Source organism: Leptopilina heterotoma, unplaced genomic scaffold (genome assembly GCF_015476425.1).
Source record: "Leptopilina heterotoma isolate Lh14 unplaced genomic scaffold, ASM1547642v1 Lhet_228, whole genome shotgun sequence".
NCBI lineage: Eukaryota > Metazoa > Arthropoda > Insecta > Hymenoptera > Figitidae > Leptopilina > Leptopilina heterotoma.
In genome coordinates, this window is record NW_025110946.1 from 531,166 (window position 1) to 548,572 (window position 17,407).

At 31.5% G+C, this 17,407-nt stretch overlaps 2 protein-coding genes across 5 annotated transcripts in view; both read right to left on the reverse strand.

The window, feature by feature from the left end:
* Positions 1 to 17,407, reverse strand: part of LOC122502350 (neuropeptide Y receptor type 2-like) — a 94,804-nt gene that overhangs the window by 47,572 nt on the left and 29,825 nt on the right. Inside the window, exon 1 of one of the 4 annotated variants that reach the window (XM_043612365.1) lies at positions 4,391 to 4,540. The exons of 2 other annotated variants lie outside the window; for them this stretch is intronic. The gene's annotated coding sequence lies outside the window, so the exon portion shown is untranslated. Of the gene's footprint in view, positions 1 to 2,991; positions 3,102 to 4,390; positions 4,541 to 17,407 lie in introns of those variants that run through there. One more of the 4 variants, XM_043612366.1, reaches the window with a different exon arrangement.
* On the reverse strand, positions 14,151 to 15,932 carry LOC122502364. Its single transcript, XM_043612383.1, has one exon. The coding sequence runs from the start codon at positions 15,930 to 15,932 to the stop codon at positions 14,151 to 14,153; it is 1,782 nt and encodes a 593-aa protein (XP_043468318.1).

Genomic DNA, 17,407 nt, shown 5'->3' on the forward strand with positions numbered 1-17,407 from the left:
TTAAAGGCTCAAAACTTGTCCAGTGAATTGGTACGGATAGAAGGTTCGGAAGTTCAATACAGTTTCACGAATTCAGGAAAATTGCATCATGGCTCCAATTCGTATTTGTCACAAAGCGGGATTCACGAAAGCTCTTTGTGAATTCTTTTTAATTCATTTCAATTAGTTTTCGTTTACTGGGTTTCCAGCTTAAAATCCCCGTACCGTAATCTGGGGCTATAAGGAACAGATTTCAGCTTTAAAGTCTTGCAACTTTTTTTTTTATTGAAATATTGCCTTAATTTTTTTTCTCTTTTCTTGATCTTGGCGAGCACTTTGAAGGGTTAAAGAATTGTTTTGATCAAAGCTGGAATTTTAAGCAAAAAATACGAAAAAGACGCATTTTTTCGAAATTACAAAATGGGGCCATAAGGAACAAGGCGTATTTAAACGTTACAAACGTATTTAAAGTTAAAGAAATTATTTTTTATTGATCGAAAGTAAACACAGAATATAAAACAAATGTAAAAACAAAACTAAACGTTGCTGGTATCATCAGTTGAGGTCGATGATGATAACTGGTCGTTTTTTGTGACCTGTCGGTATCAACACTCTTTTACAATTTCGAACCATCTTTGAACACTAAAAACCAAATTAGGTGATAAAAAACAAACAAAATTACGAAAAGCTTACGTTTTGACAACACACTTTAACAATTCGGAAGAAATAATTGTGTTCCTTATATACCCGCCGTTTGTGAATTTTGGTTTTTTCTCGTAAATCTTACTGTAAATACAAAATAAACGTATTTATATTACTTAGTGAACTCAATAAAACTTTCCATAATAAATCGCTTTAATAAAAAAAAATTACTTTGAGAAGTTAAAATAGGAACAACTTACCTCGGCAATCAAATGTTTCCCAACCCAGTAAAAAAAAAACTAATTCAAATGAATTGAAACGAATTAACATTTTTGGTAGGCTCCAATTCGTATTTGTCACAAAGCGGGATTTACTCAAGCTCTTTGTATATTCAATTGAATTTAATTCAATATGTACCAATTTGTCCAAACGAATTCGCATTCGAAAGAAATGGCCAAGGAATGCATTGAATTCGTGCTAACGAATTGAAAAAAATTAAAGGCTCAAAACTTGTCCAGTGAATTGGTACGGATAGAAGGTTCGGAAGTTCAATACAGTTTCACGAATTCAGGAAAATTGCATCATGGCTCCAATTCGTATTTGTCACAAAGCGGGATTCACGAAAGCTCTTTGTGAATTCTTTTTAATTCATTTCAATTAGTTTTCGTTTACTGGGAAGTTTGAAATTTCACTAAAACACAATTACTCACTTACAAGCTACTACTGTTCACAAAATTATTAATAGTCGCAATTATTGCATTCAATAGTATTGACAGTTACCCCAGCAACAATTTTTCAAAATCAAGTAACACAATTTATTCATACACAGCCCCGATAACTTCAACTCCACCCGAACACGGAGTTTTGTTCCTTATAGCCCCGGTGTTCCTTATAGCCCCGGTTTACGGTACCCGTCCTGTACAGAATCCCGACCGGATCCCGTACGTGATTTTGGGACAGGGTTCCTGTGCATGTCAGTGGCGGATCCAGAATTTACTCCAGGGGGGGGGTCATTTATAGATTCGGCGAGCAACGACCATAATTATCTGACCTTTTTTTTTGTATGTAAATTTTTCGCCCCAGGGGGGGGGGGTCATGACCCCCCCTGGATCCGCCACTGGTGCATGTTCCGATGCAGGAACCTTTGCTATCAAAGGTTCCTGTGCAGGAACACTTGCAGGATCCTGGTACAGGAAACTTTGCAAAGGTTCCTTTGCAGTTTTGAAAACTGCAGGCACTTAAGGCCAATGCACAACTGCTTCGCGAACGTCGTTCGCGAATGTAAAGCATGCGTTAGAAAAGGACACAAATATATCTCTGTTCTTTTCTAACCCATGCATTGCGTTCGCGAACGACATTCGCAAAGTAGTTGTGCTTAGGCCTTAAAGTATAAAGGATCTTGTAAGGAGTCCGTAAAGGATCCTACACAGTTTCCTCAATTAATTTATTTATATTTTTAACTCCTGCGCAGTAGTTTTCTATGAGTTTCTCGAATGCGCAATACATTTTTCTGTCCAACATTGTTATACGAGCCTAACATATTGAAATATGAAGTCTACCCAGGCGCGAATTGACGCCGAGTTCAGGCTTTATAAAGATTGGCCGAGCATTGGTCAACATTGATTGAGCATGAGTGAATCAGCGAGAGCAGGAATGATCGAAGCTTTAATGTAACACCGATTCCAGACTGCAGCGCGAGCCTTGATTCAGCATTGGACATCAATGCTCAATCAATGCTGCGGACGCCTAATGCAGGACAGAAACAAGAATGCTTCCACTGTTCCCAAATTTACTCGTTTCTCACGTTTATTCAATATAATGTGAATATATGAATTATTAATAATAATAATAAATATTATTGTTATTATTTTAATTCATGTATGTGTGTATATATACATTTAATGACAATAAGTTATTATTTGTAATAATTATATTATTTTCATATAAATAAGAATATATTACTAACAATAAATATCATTTGAATAGTAATTTTAAAAACATAATTTTAGTAAAAAAAGACAATTTTTCTGTTAAGGTATTTCTCCGGCTCCAGTGGAGCTCAATTACGACCAATGTTCTGTATATAATAGAATTACCTCTCCCTCAAAAGGAAAGGTTGAAAACACTTTTCTCTTTCCTTTCCCCTCAGTCAAGCGCAGAAGTGCAAATTTCGTAATTGTGCGCAAGTTTTCATGATACGGCAACAGTGTGGCACAGCTGTCACGAGGCCTGTTCTTCTCACGGAGAACATAACCTTCATTTTTACTTGTTTAATTTCATGAATTTTATTAAAATTAAAATGTAAATAAAAACCCAAAAAAATAATAGATTTGTTTCAGTAAAAGTAGCAGGAAAAAATGAAAAATTCACCTCGACTGTGGAAAATGGCTAGACGTATCCTGATCGACATCTCATTTAAAAAGAAAAAAATATTTTCAGTCGGGATTTTTTGGAAAATATAGAAAAATATAATTATTGACCCGCGCACGCGCTGCTCTCGGAAATTTTTATAAATAATAATTGAAAAAAATGTTTAAACATTAAAAAAGGGGTTATGAACGGTTTGGTATTGACTTCTCATTTTTAGGTTTGTTCTCGCTAGCTACACTTTCTACACTTTGTACAAAAGTGTACACTACGGCGTTCTCGTTACCAGAAGTGACGCAATAGTGTACACCTAACTCCCTAGAAGCCTCTGCACTTTTCCCTATTTTATTACACCCGATTGCGAGCGAGTGTAATTGAGTGTTCTTATTAAAATGGCGGTAAATGGACATTTTATTTAAAATGCATTAATTATTTTATGAACATAAAGTTATAATATATTTCTTAGTGACTTTTAATTTATGAAATTATTAGTAAGCAATCCTTATTTTGTTAATATTTATATAAAGTACCACCTAAAAAACAATTTCCATTGTAAAGCAATTTTTAAATAATTATTCTCCCATTTATTAAAACCAAACTTTATTTACAGTGAATTTAAAAAATAATTTCTCAATTTTATGATGGTAAACATATTTTTTTTTAAAATAATAAAATTTATGAAAAAAATTATAAGTTTGAAAGATAACCTTCAGAATATTTCAAAACATGTCGCTTCCGTTTTTCTTGAAACTTATATGAAAATATAGCTTAAAAATTCTAGTTTTATTCTCTGTAAACATTATAATGAGCAATTCGGTTGAAATTAAGAAATTAATTAAATTTTACAAAGATGTCAGAGTTTAAACTGTGTAAAAATTTGAAAAAATAAATTCCGCTCGGTACATACATTTAACCTTCGAAATTCTTGTAAAATTTAATTAATGTCTCAAATTTTCATGAATTGCCCATTATAATGTTTACAGGGAATAATAGGAATAAATCCTATTATTTAAAAAAAAAATTTTACCATATCATAATTCATAAAACTGAGAAATTTTACTTTTAAAATCACTAATAGTAAATAAATTATGGCTTTAATAAATGAGAGAAATAATTATTTAAACAATTGCTTCACAATAGCAATTGTTTATAAGGTGGTTTATTTTGAATTACAAATTGTATGCAGTTTACAATATTAATCTTTTTTTTCATTTTTTCGTGCACTTTCTCTACACTTTTGCGTTCTCGCTAGATGTTGTACTTTGTTTAAGTGCGCATGCTCCGTTTCACACTCTTGCTACACTCGAGTGTAGCGGTGTAGTTATAGCGAGAACAAACCTTTTTGAGAGAATCAAATATTTCGGGTTCATATTTGGAGGGATGATAGAGGAATTTCACTCACTGAGACGCGTCTCTCTCCGTTTTTGCAATAATTTTGCGAGGAAATTATGTCAGTGGAGTAATTTGAGATTGAGAATTAAATTTCGTTAGATCAAGTCGCGACCACTTCCGAGAATTGACGCCACCTCCTTGACCACTGACACATAGATCCACTTGTCTGTGTGCTCACCGTCATATGAACCGCCGGATCGTAGAAGGGCATATAGCCCATTTGAATAACATTGGCTATATGCCCTTCTACGATCCGGTGGTTCATATTGTCTCTCACTTTCGCCAAAATTAAAACTTTTTAACTTTCTTTTTCAATATATTTTTCAAAAATTACCTGCAAATTTCGAGAATATTCTTTATCAGAACGCTTCCCCCTAATTATCCTGATAAATCCTATAACGAGATATCAGAAAATAACGCGTTTAAAGATTTGATAATAAAATATTATTTTCCATATTATTATTATTATTATTATTATTATTATTATTATTATTATTATTATTAATAATTATAATATAAATTATTTCAATTTGTAGTAATAATTTATAATTATTATCAAATTATCGTAATTAATATTATTATTATTATCACTTATTAATTTTGTTATTACAACAAGAAATTCAAAAGAGCAATAATAAAAACAGTAACAAAATTTTATAACTAAAAAAGTTTCAATAAAATAAATAAATATATAAATATGTTTGAAAAAAGAAAAGTTTTTTTAAATTGAATCTGAAAAAGTAATTGAAACGAATGTTAGTTTCGCGCCTTTTTGCAAGTGCTTTAAACGCAACAGTGTTGCCAAGTCGCGACCGCATGCTTTCCTTGCACCAGTAAATTCAATGGAAAATCACTTGAGTTTCGACTTTCAAAATACAATAATTAAAAAATGAGCATCGTTACCTACACTGAAATTTGTTTAATATTATTTCTATTCTTTATCCCTACAACATACTAGTTTTTGAGAATTATTTATCGAGTAGTTTTCTAGATATTAATAAAAATGTGTCACTTTTCTACGTTCAGCATATGATTCCTATGTTAAATGTTGAAACTTTGAAGCAAAATATCTCAATTTTTAGCATCGCAAGGAGTATTGAGTTTTTTATCACACATAAAGCATATAAAAAGGTACATTTTCCCAGAATTTCAAAAAATTCTATCGAAAATCGATTTGCCGGAGAAATACCTTAATCGTTACATTTTTTCTTGATTTTTAACAGACTTTTAACATTATTTATAAACATGTTCACATTTTTTATTCACGACACAACACACAATTTTATTATTTTATATAAACGCTTATAACAAAGAATGAAAAATATTCGCTCGCATGTGGGATCGAAACTCACGCACCCCGCCCCCCTAACGCATACCGGAAGTTCTCAACGCACGCATTTAAACCGCTCGGCCACAGAAGGCTGGAAGGCTTCTCGCCTAATCTACTATATCAATGCCAGTGCCGTCACTCAGTATGGGACACCAATGTTCGTCCCATGCTCGATTCAAGACTCGGTCAATCTTGTTACAATATTCAGTTCCTTTATTGCCGTGTGCACTGTACAATATTAAATATAAATATTTATAAATTATTTAATATTAAAATATTTTTTCTGATAATTTTATAAGTTAAATTATATATTATTTTTTTTCTCGCTCAGTGTCAAATTATTATTTTCAAAGTTCAAGAGTTTCGTTTATCTGTAAAATTTTCAGTGAAAAAAATGTTCATTAGGTAGTAGTAAATATTTATGCCTAGTAGTTTTACACTAGGATTAACTGTTTACTGAATATTATCAAAAATATATTTTTCGTCAAACGCGCGCGACTAAACACAAATAACCTTGAGACTTTACAGCGCGACGTTGCGATTGTCGTGCTCCCACCATCCCATCTACTCAATACACTCCCCGCCTGTGACGTCATGAGGGGAAAGCATTGAGTAGATGGGATGGTGGGAGCACGACAATCGCAACGTCTCAAGGTTATTTGTGTTTAGTCGCGCGCGTTTGACGAAAAATATATTTTTGATAATATTCAGTAAACAGTTAAACCTAGTGTAAAACTACTAGGCATAAATATTTATTGCTACCTAATGAGCATTTTTTTCACTGAAAATTTTTCAGATAAACGAAACTCTTGAACTTTGAAATAATAATTTGACGAGAAAAGACAAGAAAAAAAATAATATATAATAATTTAACTTTATTGATATGAATCTTATGTAATTAATATAAATATTATACACTAAATAAATATTAATATTTATTTACCAATTGATATCTTAATAACAATAATAATAATACTTATTATATTATTTAATAATAATTAATAATAAGAATAATAATTTTTAAATAGTATAAAAAATTACTAAAAATTATCAGAAATAATATTTTAATATTAAATAATTTATAAATATTTATATCTAATATTGTTAAGTGCACACGGTAATAAATAAACTATCAAGATTGATTCAAGCTTGAATAAAGACTGGATGTTGAAGCTCCACTCACGAAGATTGACCGAGTGTTAAATCGAGCATGGGACGAACATTGGTGTCCCATGCTGAACCAATATTGAGTGACAATGATATAAAGACTGCTTCAACTCTGGGTTACCCACGCTGGGCGTTCAAGACTCAGTCAAGTTTCAACCCATCGTCAGCACTGGTCTTTCGCGCCTGGGTATGTATGTCAAATGTTGCTTAACATATAAAAATTTTTTAAATTAAAAAGTTTCCTGTACAGGATCCTGCAAGTGTTCATGTACAGGAACCTTTACAGGAACCTTTGATAGCAAAGGTTCCTGCATCGGAACCTGCACAGGAACCCTGTCCCAAAATCACGGCGGTCGGGATCCAGTACAGGACGGGTACGGGATCCGGTTGGGATCTTGCACAGGATCCCGAGAGGATCCTTAAAGGATCCTGTACGGGGATTTTAAGCTGGGTTGTGATAAATATTGTTATTTTTTAAAAATAATTGAATTTTTCAAACAATTTTATTAAAATGCCTCAAAATAATTGAATTTTCGGGAGTAATTTTCTTATGTATCGACATAATTGAATTCTTAAGAAGAATTTTATTAAAATCTAAAACAATAACTGAATTATTTCAAATAAATTTAATTAAAATTGTATTTAAAATAATTGATTTCTTTCAAACAATTTTATTAAAATATTTGAAAATAATATGAATACCTGTGAAAAATTCTAATATTTTTGTAAATAAATTGAATTCTTCCAAAGAATTTTAAAAGAACATTTTTTCAAATAATTGATTTTTTCGTGGACTAAAAATTAAAATTTTAAGAATAATTACATTTTTCGAGCAATTCCTTTAACCCTTTAATGGCCAGTGGTTCACATACGTACCAACTACTTCAAAAAATCATAACTTTCTTAACCCTCCGTCACACACCTAGGGAGGGATTCCCTCTACGGTGTCAGTATTTTTTAAATAACTTTTGTTTTCCTCATTGCAAAATAAAATCAGTTTCTATACCTTTCGACAATTTACTCCTCAACACATTTCTAAAAAAACATTTAGTTTAAACATAATTAATATTTAATACCGACAGATTGGCTCAGTCGGATAGATGCCTGGCGTTGGTGGTCGTTTAAGGACCAAGGGTAAGTACCCTTGGTTCGCGCCCACTTGGCTTGGTATTTTTCCGGCACGTGAGACAATCTGAGCGGGAGGTTTGACGTCGAGGTATAATGATGTGCACCGTCGATTATTGTCCGGTACACACCATTAGAACTCGACTGTCGATAAACCGGTTGTACTCAGAGAGGTTTTCTACAGTTTCCCTCTTCTCTGGAGAGAAAACCCATTGACGGGTGGTCCAGGCGTAATGCGAGTACTCCTAATAAAAGTCGAAACTCGAAAAAGTGAGGTTATGTTAAATAAAAAAAATCAAGTTTAAAAACATTTTTTGTTCCACTGTTGGTTAATGACAAAATTATATTATAAATATAATTAAAATGAATTGTTTAATGATTTTTTTGCTTATTTGTTAATGTTACATTATTCCTTTGCTTATGTTGTAATGTTGCTTATTTTACAATGTGGTGAGGGATTCCCTCTAAACGTGTGTAAAGTCGTAATTTTTTCTCATGTGTGTGACGGAGGGTTAAAACTTACCCAGATAACAATGATGCGTCGCACTTTGTCACACTTCGGGCGCAGGACATGCGAGTCACGCGGTGCGTGCATAATGAGACGCATTTAGCAGTCACTCGTTCTGATTTTGTTGCACTTTAGGCACATCCCGTGCAGAAAATGCCCCACTTTGCCCTATTTAAAACAGGGTTCTGGTCGGGGCCTCGACAGTTTTCCCTATTAAAAATTTTTTTTGTCCAACGCCTTCGTGGAAATAGAACTATTGTACGCTAGGCACCAATGGAGGAATGTAGTACATTTCCCCACTGGTGGTTTGGCCAGTGGAGAAATGAAGTCATTTCCCCACTGGTGGTGGAATGAGAAATTGACTAATCGATTTTTTATTTTATATTAGAATTAGAACATTTTAGGAACAGAATTTTGAGGACACTCTGGGGATCTTTAGGGACACTTTCAAAACATTCATTTTTGAAAAATTTTTTTCCAAAATTTTTTTTCAAATTTTTTTTTCTATTTTTAGATTTTTTTCAAAATTAGATTTTGTTTCACTCTCAGTTATTGCTATAACATCATTGTAATATTTTGATTTCGATAAATAACGAGTAAAGTCAACTTAAAATTTTGAAAAATTAATAGTTTAAATTTATTATTTATAAAAAACATTTTTTGCAGTTGTTGGACAAAATAGTATGTGCAACTTGTGGAGAACAGCGATTTTTGCTCGCTCGATTGCTGCGCGCGCTACGCTTGCGCAGCAAACTTCGAGCTCGCGAGAAATCGCCCTTGTTCTCCACTCGTTGCACAATCTACTATTTTTAATAAAGTTTTTAGAATTCCTTTTTGTTGTAGAAGCTATTAACAATGAAAGGAAATCATTATTTTAGTTATTTAATAATTTTTTTATTTTAGGGGTTTGACTAGAATTCCTAGCCAGAACCCCAGGTAGGGTGTTCATTAGATTTTAGATAGGGTACTGATCAGGGCCTCGACAGTTTTCCTTGTTTAAATAAAGGGTAAAAATTAAATCTCTAAAATTACTTTTAATAAAAAATAATGAACAATTGAAGAATACAATTAAAGGGAGTAATTATACTATCGTTTTGAAGAATTTTTTTATTTTGTGGGTTTAACCAGAATTTCTGGCCAAAACCCCAAGTGAGGTGTTCACTAACTAGATATTAAATAGGGCTCTGATCAGGGCCTCAACAGTTTTCCTCGTTTGAATAAAGTGTAAATGAATTAAGTTTTTTAAATTAGTTCCCATAATAAAATTATAAACAATATTGAAGAAATTAATTAAACGGAATAATTATACGGAGTAATTATAATTTTAAGAATTTTTTTATCTTATGGGTTTGACCAGAAATTCTGGCCAAAACCCTAAGTGGGGTGTTCACTAGATATGAAATAGGGCTCTGATCAGGGCCTCGACAGTTTTCCTCGTTTTAAAAGCATGTAAATAAATTTAATTTTTTAAAATTAACTTTTTTAAAACAGTTATTTAAGTTAAAAAAGTGTGTTCTTTTAAAACACTTTACAAAATAATTATGGTAATATATTTAAAAACGAAAATACATATAATTTTTTTTTTCTTTAAGTACAATATTATAATAAAGTTTATTTATTAATAATAATTTTAATAATTATTAATTTATAGGATGAATTTATTATTTGGTTTGTATATGGGTAGTTCTACAAACGAAGGACGAAAATGAAGAAAATTTTGGCACAATATTTTTTTTACGTTCAGGTTTTAAAAAGTAGGTTAGATTGAAGTTAAAAGTATTATCAAAGTTACCTAAAAGTGGCCGCAGTCAAAAAAATAAAAACTGTAAATTTTACATCTTAAGCACATGTGTATTCTGTCAGAAAGTGCCAGGAAACTGAGAATTTGTCTGACCAAATGGCCATTTCAGTCACAAAGTACACAATTTTAGTTAATTGAACTGCAAGTTAAGTAAAATGCAAGTAATATCATATTTAGTTAAACTTTACTAAGCACTGTGAAAAATGGTGAATTAATCGGACTGAAAATTCTTAATAATTTTAACGTTTTTTATGATGGCAGGAAACTGAGAATTAATTCGATGGACAAAGTTCAAGATAATATTTTTTAAATAAAATATCAAGTAATGTAACAATTATTTTAATCTTTGTAAAGTACAACTATTTGAAATTATTATCAAAGTGTAAATTTGTATTTAATCGCTTAAAAATAATATTTATATAATTTATTAACTTTCATTTTCACATTGGGACATGCCAGGAAACTGAGAATTTAGCACTTGAATGCTTATTTTTTGCAAAAAATATTTTTTAAAACCGGGTAACGTTTTGTGGCATAATAGTAATCATTAAGTACTACAGTTCCCATTGATTTCTTCCGCCGGCGGATCTTATTCTTCTGCGGCGTCGGAAGAATGACGGATATGTTGAGTCTGTACTGGCTCGGTACTGGGGCGGATCCGACTGCGGATCTCGTCATTTATTGTCACATTATAAATTAAATAATTATTACAAGTAATTGCATTATTTTAGAAAATAATTATTAATAAATGAATCTAATCAATATATTAAGTAATTATTTATTGAGACTTTTTTAAAAATTAAATAATTAAAAAAATTCGTTATTAATTAATATTATATATTATTAATTAACATTAATATTATTGAGAATTAATAATAAATTATTAATATTAATAATAATATTAATTAATAATATCTCAATAATAATTGAATAATTGTTTCTCAATATAATACACGGAAAGAAAAGGTCTGGAAGAGATATCCATAAAAATATTGTTGAGCAGAATATTGTTGTGTTATCCAATTCAATGGAAGAGACAACTTTCAGAATGGAAGCACATTCCATATTCAATGGATGAGGGAGCCATATTATATTGTTGAATCAAATATGGATGTGACATCCATAGGCATGGTTGGGCTTACAATTCATGCTATGGATTTTCACATATGGCTGCCTCATCCATATAAACTTTGGTTGGGAGATCCATAGTTAGTTCAAAATTTCGATACATGTTGCGCGCAATTCATTATCATGGCATCCATTTAAAAATGGACGTCTCAATTTGTCCGTCGCGTCGGTTTCCTGTCACGTCTATATAATCGCGTTGTGAGTTTATTGTGTATAAATAGTGTTACAATTGTTTATTATTTATTATCGTTATTGTCTATTTGTGTTTATGTAAATTCATTTTCATGAAATATGTGTAGAGTATATAAGGAATATTATATGCTCAAATATTGTAGTTGCGTGTATAGTGTAGTGGATAGCGTTAGTGTTTAGTATGCGTTAGGTCTAGGGTTCGTGTCTCCCCCATCGGTTAATAATTTATTTCGTAAATATGCGGTTATTCAATAAGTGGTGTGTATTAATTAACAAAAATGTGTATAAAATATCTCAAGTGACATAGAATTTAATTAATTGAGTGATTCTAATTTTTTTGTTTCCCATTTCCATTACTATGGATCACCCAACCATAGATCTTTTGCTGCTCCAACAATATACAGCCAGCCATAGAATATGGATGCAGCAACCTTAACTATGGATATCCCGTATTTTTCAATATAATATGGCTGTGATATCCATTATCTGATTGTGTCAACTATTCCTTTTTCTCCGTGTAATATTGAAGGTAATGATCCCAGGCGCGAAAGACCAATGCTGACGATGGATTGAAGATTTATTGAGCCTTGAACGCCCAGCCTGGGTAACCTAGTGTTGAAGCAGTCTTTATACCACGCTGTCACTCAATGTTGATTCAGCATTGGACACCAATGTTCGTTCCATGCTCGATTCAAGACTCGGTCAATCTTCGTGAGTGAAGCTCGAACATCTGATCTTAATTCAAGCCTGAATCAATCTTGACAGTTTATTTATTGACGTGTGCACTTAAAAATATTAAATATAAATATTTATAAATTAATTAATATTAAAATATTTTTTATGATAATTTTGTATACTATTTAAAAATTATTATTAATTATTATTATTAAGATATCAATTGGTAAATAAATATTAATATTTATTTAGTGTATATTATTTATATTAATTATTAATTTATTAATAATAATAATAATAATTATTATTATTATTATTATTATTATTCATTATATAAGATTTATATAAATAAAGTTAAATTATACATTATTATTTTTTTCTTGCACAGTGTCAAATAATTGTTTTCAAAGTTCAAGAGTTTCGTTTGTCTGAAAAATTTTTAGTGAAAAAAATGTTCATTAGGGTGTAATAAATATTTATGCCTAGTTGTTTTACACTAGGATTAACTGTTTAGTAAATATGTATTATCAAAAAACTATTTTTTGTCAAACGCGTGCGATTAAACACAAATGACCTTGAGACTTTAGCATTGCCAACACAAGAGTTTAACGTATGTGTTGAGTTGGTAATGCTGGAGTATCAAGGTTATTTGTGTTTAGTCGCGCGCGTTTGACAAAAAATAGTTTTTTGATAATATTTACTAAACAGTTAATCCTAGTGTAAAACTACTAAGCATAAATATTTATTACTACCTAATGAACATTTTTTTCACTAATAATTTTTCAGATAAACGAAACTCTCAAACTTTGAAAATAATAATTTGACACTGTACAAGAAAAAAAATAATATATATAATTTAACTTATAAAATTATCATAAAAAATATTTTAATAATAAATAATTTATAAATATTGATATTTAATATTGTTCAGTGCACATGGTAAAGTGAATATTGTATCAAGATTGACCGAGTCTTTAATCGAGCATGGGACGAACATTGGTGTCCCATGCTGAACCAATATTGAGTGACGGCGCTGGCATTGAAATAGTAGATTAGGCGAGGTGCCTTCCAGCCTTCTGTGGCCGAGCGGTTAAATGCGTGCGTTGAATACTTCCGGTATGCGTTAGGGGGGTGGGAGTCGTGAGTTCGATCCCACATGCGAGCGAATATTTTTCATTCTTTGTTTTAAGCGTTATATAAAATAATAAAATTGTGTGTTGTGTTGTGAATAAAAACTTGTGAACATGTTTGTAAATAATATTAAAAAATCGTGAAAAAAATGTATCGATTAACAGAAAAATTGTCTTTTTTTACTAAAATTATTTTTTTAATATTACTATTTCAAATGACATTTATTGTTAGTAATATATTATTTATATGAAAATAATATAATTATTATAATAGTAACTTATTTCCAAACAAACGCATATAACATGAATAAAAATAATATCAATAATATTCATTACTATAATAATAATAATAATAATAATAATAATAATAATAATAATAATAATAATAATAATAATAATTTGTGTGTGTGTTTATTTACTCTCCCTACTACTGTAGGGTTCGAGACTCCAAAAAAAAAAAAAAATACATTGTTCCTTAACCTAAAATACAAACAATTCCTTATTACTAACGCACTTATATCTACGCAACTTATTTACTAATCGCCATTACTTATTAGTCTAATCTCTACCAATGTGCCCGGGCTTCCGTTTCCCGTTCCTTTTGCCTTGCCTTTTGGCTTCATCCGAAAAAAAAAATTTTTTCATTATTATTAAAATGAAAAGAACCATTATTCCGTTCTACAAACAACAAAAATAAAAAATTCCCTCCCCATTTTACATTACCCCAATCATTCTTTCCTTTCTTGCTTCTTCCAATCCAAACATCCATCTTTCACCTTGTCCACTTTCGTTCAAAATCCAACTCACTCTTTCACCCACACTTTTTTCATCCATTCCTCCTCCCACACATCTTTCCAACACATGCGCCCAATCTTCTCTTTCAAACTCACATATTCTGCACTTCTTTTCCCCCTCATCCATCCAATATTTACATTCATTCACACCTTCCCCCATTCTAAATTTACACACTCTGCTCCACCTCTCTTCCTTCCTAATCTTTTCTAAATACTTCGGCATTTCCTCCCCCCTTACCATCCTATACCATTTGTTATAACGCGACCCCTCTATTCGTTCCCACCTTTCCTCAGAATCCTTTCTTTTCCATCCCTTTATAAACTCCTGCCCTCCACCCCATTTTATTCCTTCTTCCAATGCTACCCTTCTGTCCCTTTCCCACTTCGATCCCCCTTTTCTTTTGACTTCCTCCTCATCTTTTATAACTTTGTAGCATTTTCTCGCCAAACAACTCCCTCTTCCTTGTTTTAATTTTTCCTCCATTCCCATTACCCTTTTCCTTTGCCTACACACCAATTTCTCCCTTCCCAATTCCTCCCTCAACATATATCCCGGGCAATTCCAGCTTACCCCCATCGTCCATCTTAGAAACCTTTCATGCATTCTTTCCATTTTTCCGATTTCATTCCACCCCCATATCTCCACCCCATAACTCATTACCGACCATACCAACACATCAAACAACCATATTCTCCTCTTCCAGTCATCCTTAAATTTTCTTTTCCCAATTCCCCACACTTGACCCATTACCCTTCCTGCTCTTTCTACTCTCATTCTTACATTCATATCCGCTCTTCCATTATAACTAAACCAATATCCCAAATAACAAAATTCATCCACCTCTTCCACTATCTTTCCATTCATCTTCCATACCTCATACTCCTTTCTTTTTCTCTTTCTAAATCTTAATACTTTTGTTTTATCAACATTCACGCTTAAATCTTTTTCCCTTACATACTTTTCAAACTCGTTCAATAATAATTTCATTCCATTCACTTCCTCCGCCATCAAAACAACATCATCCGCATACGCTAACGAAAAGATCCTCTTACTCCCTAAAATAACACCGCCTTTACCCCTTTTATACATTTTCTCCTCCAAATCAGACATCAATACATTAAATAGTAATGGACTCAGAGGGCAGCCTTGCCTTAACCCTCTTCCCAGCCAAAATACTTTTCCCAGTTTCTTCCCAATTTTTACCCTTTCTCTCGTATCTTCATAAAATTCCTTTATCCTTTCCACTAACCCTTGCTCCACCCCTCTTTCCTTCAACACTTCCCATAAAAGACCCCTATTCACCGATGGAAACACTGCCTTTATATCAACAAAGGTTGCCATTAATTTCCCCCCCTTTCTTCCCAAATTCCTACTCACTAAATAATTTAAAACATAAATATTGTCTAAAGTCCCCATGCCCTTTCTAAATCCCGTCTGATTATCCGGTATACACCCTAACGCTTCCACCTTATCCTCCAACCTTTTCCTCACTACCTCCGCATATACCTTATAACCAGCCGGCATAAGCGTCACACCCCTATATTCCCCTACCTTATTTCCCTCTCCCTTTTTTATAATTGGTACAATTAACCCCGTCTTCCAATCTTCTGGCCATCCCTTCCCTCCCCATATCATATTTATTATTCTCCACATTTCACTCTCGACCACTTCCCCACCAAACTTTATACTTTCCGCTTCCATTTCATCTCCCCCTTGCGAAATCGTTTTACCAAATGTCTCCCCACGTGGGTATACATTTGGGATACATTTGGGAGACATTTGGTAAATTGCTTTATAATTCTGTTAAAAGACAGAATTTGATGAAAAAAACGATTGGAAATTGAAAAGGAACATTTGGAGAATGAAATTATGCAAATATTTTTATAAAGAAAGCTTTGAATAATTAATAATTAACTGAAATGTGCAAAAATGTCATTGTGATTTTATAGCAAGGTTATTTTTCATAATTACTTATGAAAACGGTGTAAATAAAGGAAAAAATAATTATATATTATAATTAATTAAACAATAAAACTTGTAATTTAATTAAATGCAAATGGTAAAGTGATATTAAAGTAATATCTACTTTACCAACAACTTATTCTATTTCAGCATTAGAAAGACACTAGAAACAATCAAAAGTCCCTAACGGCAGATATCCCCGCGCGGCGTTTGGTTTGACGCAATATTCTACAGGGTGTTCTTTTTTTAATGATGGCAGAGAAATGCTACTTTTATATTAAAGTAACTTACGGTTATTATTTCTAATTGTAAAATAATTACCGTTTAAATTTTTTAATTATAGTCACCATCAATATTTTCTAAAAATTAAATATTCTCACCTTTTTTCCAGGGCATGTTCCGAATAGAAAAATTGCATTTTAGGAAAAAGGAGGAATTTAAATATGTATTATTTTTATTGGCCAAAAGTCTCTATCCTTTTTCTCTTTAAAAGTTAAAATAAACATTATATTTTTTAAAAATGATAAATATTCTTAGAATTTTTCTCAATGGAGCAACGAATAAAAACATTGCGCTTTTTGTAAATAGGAGGAGGAAATATTTAATTTTTAAAAAATAAAACATAATCCCAACCCCTCAAAAAAAATTGATGCTTTTAGACGAATAAAAATAAGAAACAAACTCCTCCTATTTTCAAAATCAATTTTTCTATTTGTTGGTTAAGTTAAACAAAATGGAGAAAATACTTAATATATGAAAAATAAAACATTATAACCTCAACCCCCAAAGAAAAAATGGTTGCTTTACACCAATGAAAATAATAAACAAACTCCTCCTATTTTCAAAATCAATTTATCTATTTGTTGGTTAAGTTAAACAAAATGGAGAAAATACTTAATATTATATGAAAAATAAAACATATAACCTCAACCCCCAAAGAAAAAATGGTTGCTTCACACCAATCAAAATAATAAACAAACTCCTCCTATTTTCAAAATCAATTTTTCTATTTGTTGGTTAAGTTATACAAAATGAAGAAAAGAATAATATTTTTAAAATAAAACATATAATCCCAACCCCCTAAGAAAAAATGGATGTTTTAGACCAATCAAAATAATAATCAAACTCCTCCTACATAAAGAAAGAAAATTTTCTATTTGTCGCTTTAGTTAAACAAAATATGAAGCGAATATATTAAATTTAAGCTCAACCCT

Excerpts from the sequence above, each read along its gene's own strand:
- LOC122502364 (XM_043612383.1), bottom strand. The coding sequence starts at position 15,932 with ATGGAAGCGGAAAGTATAAAGTTTGGTGGGGAAGTGGTCGAGAGTGAA.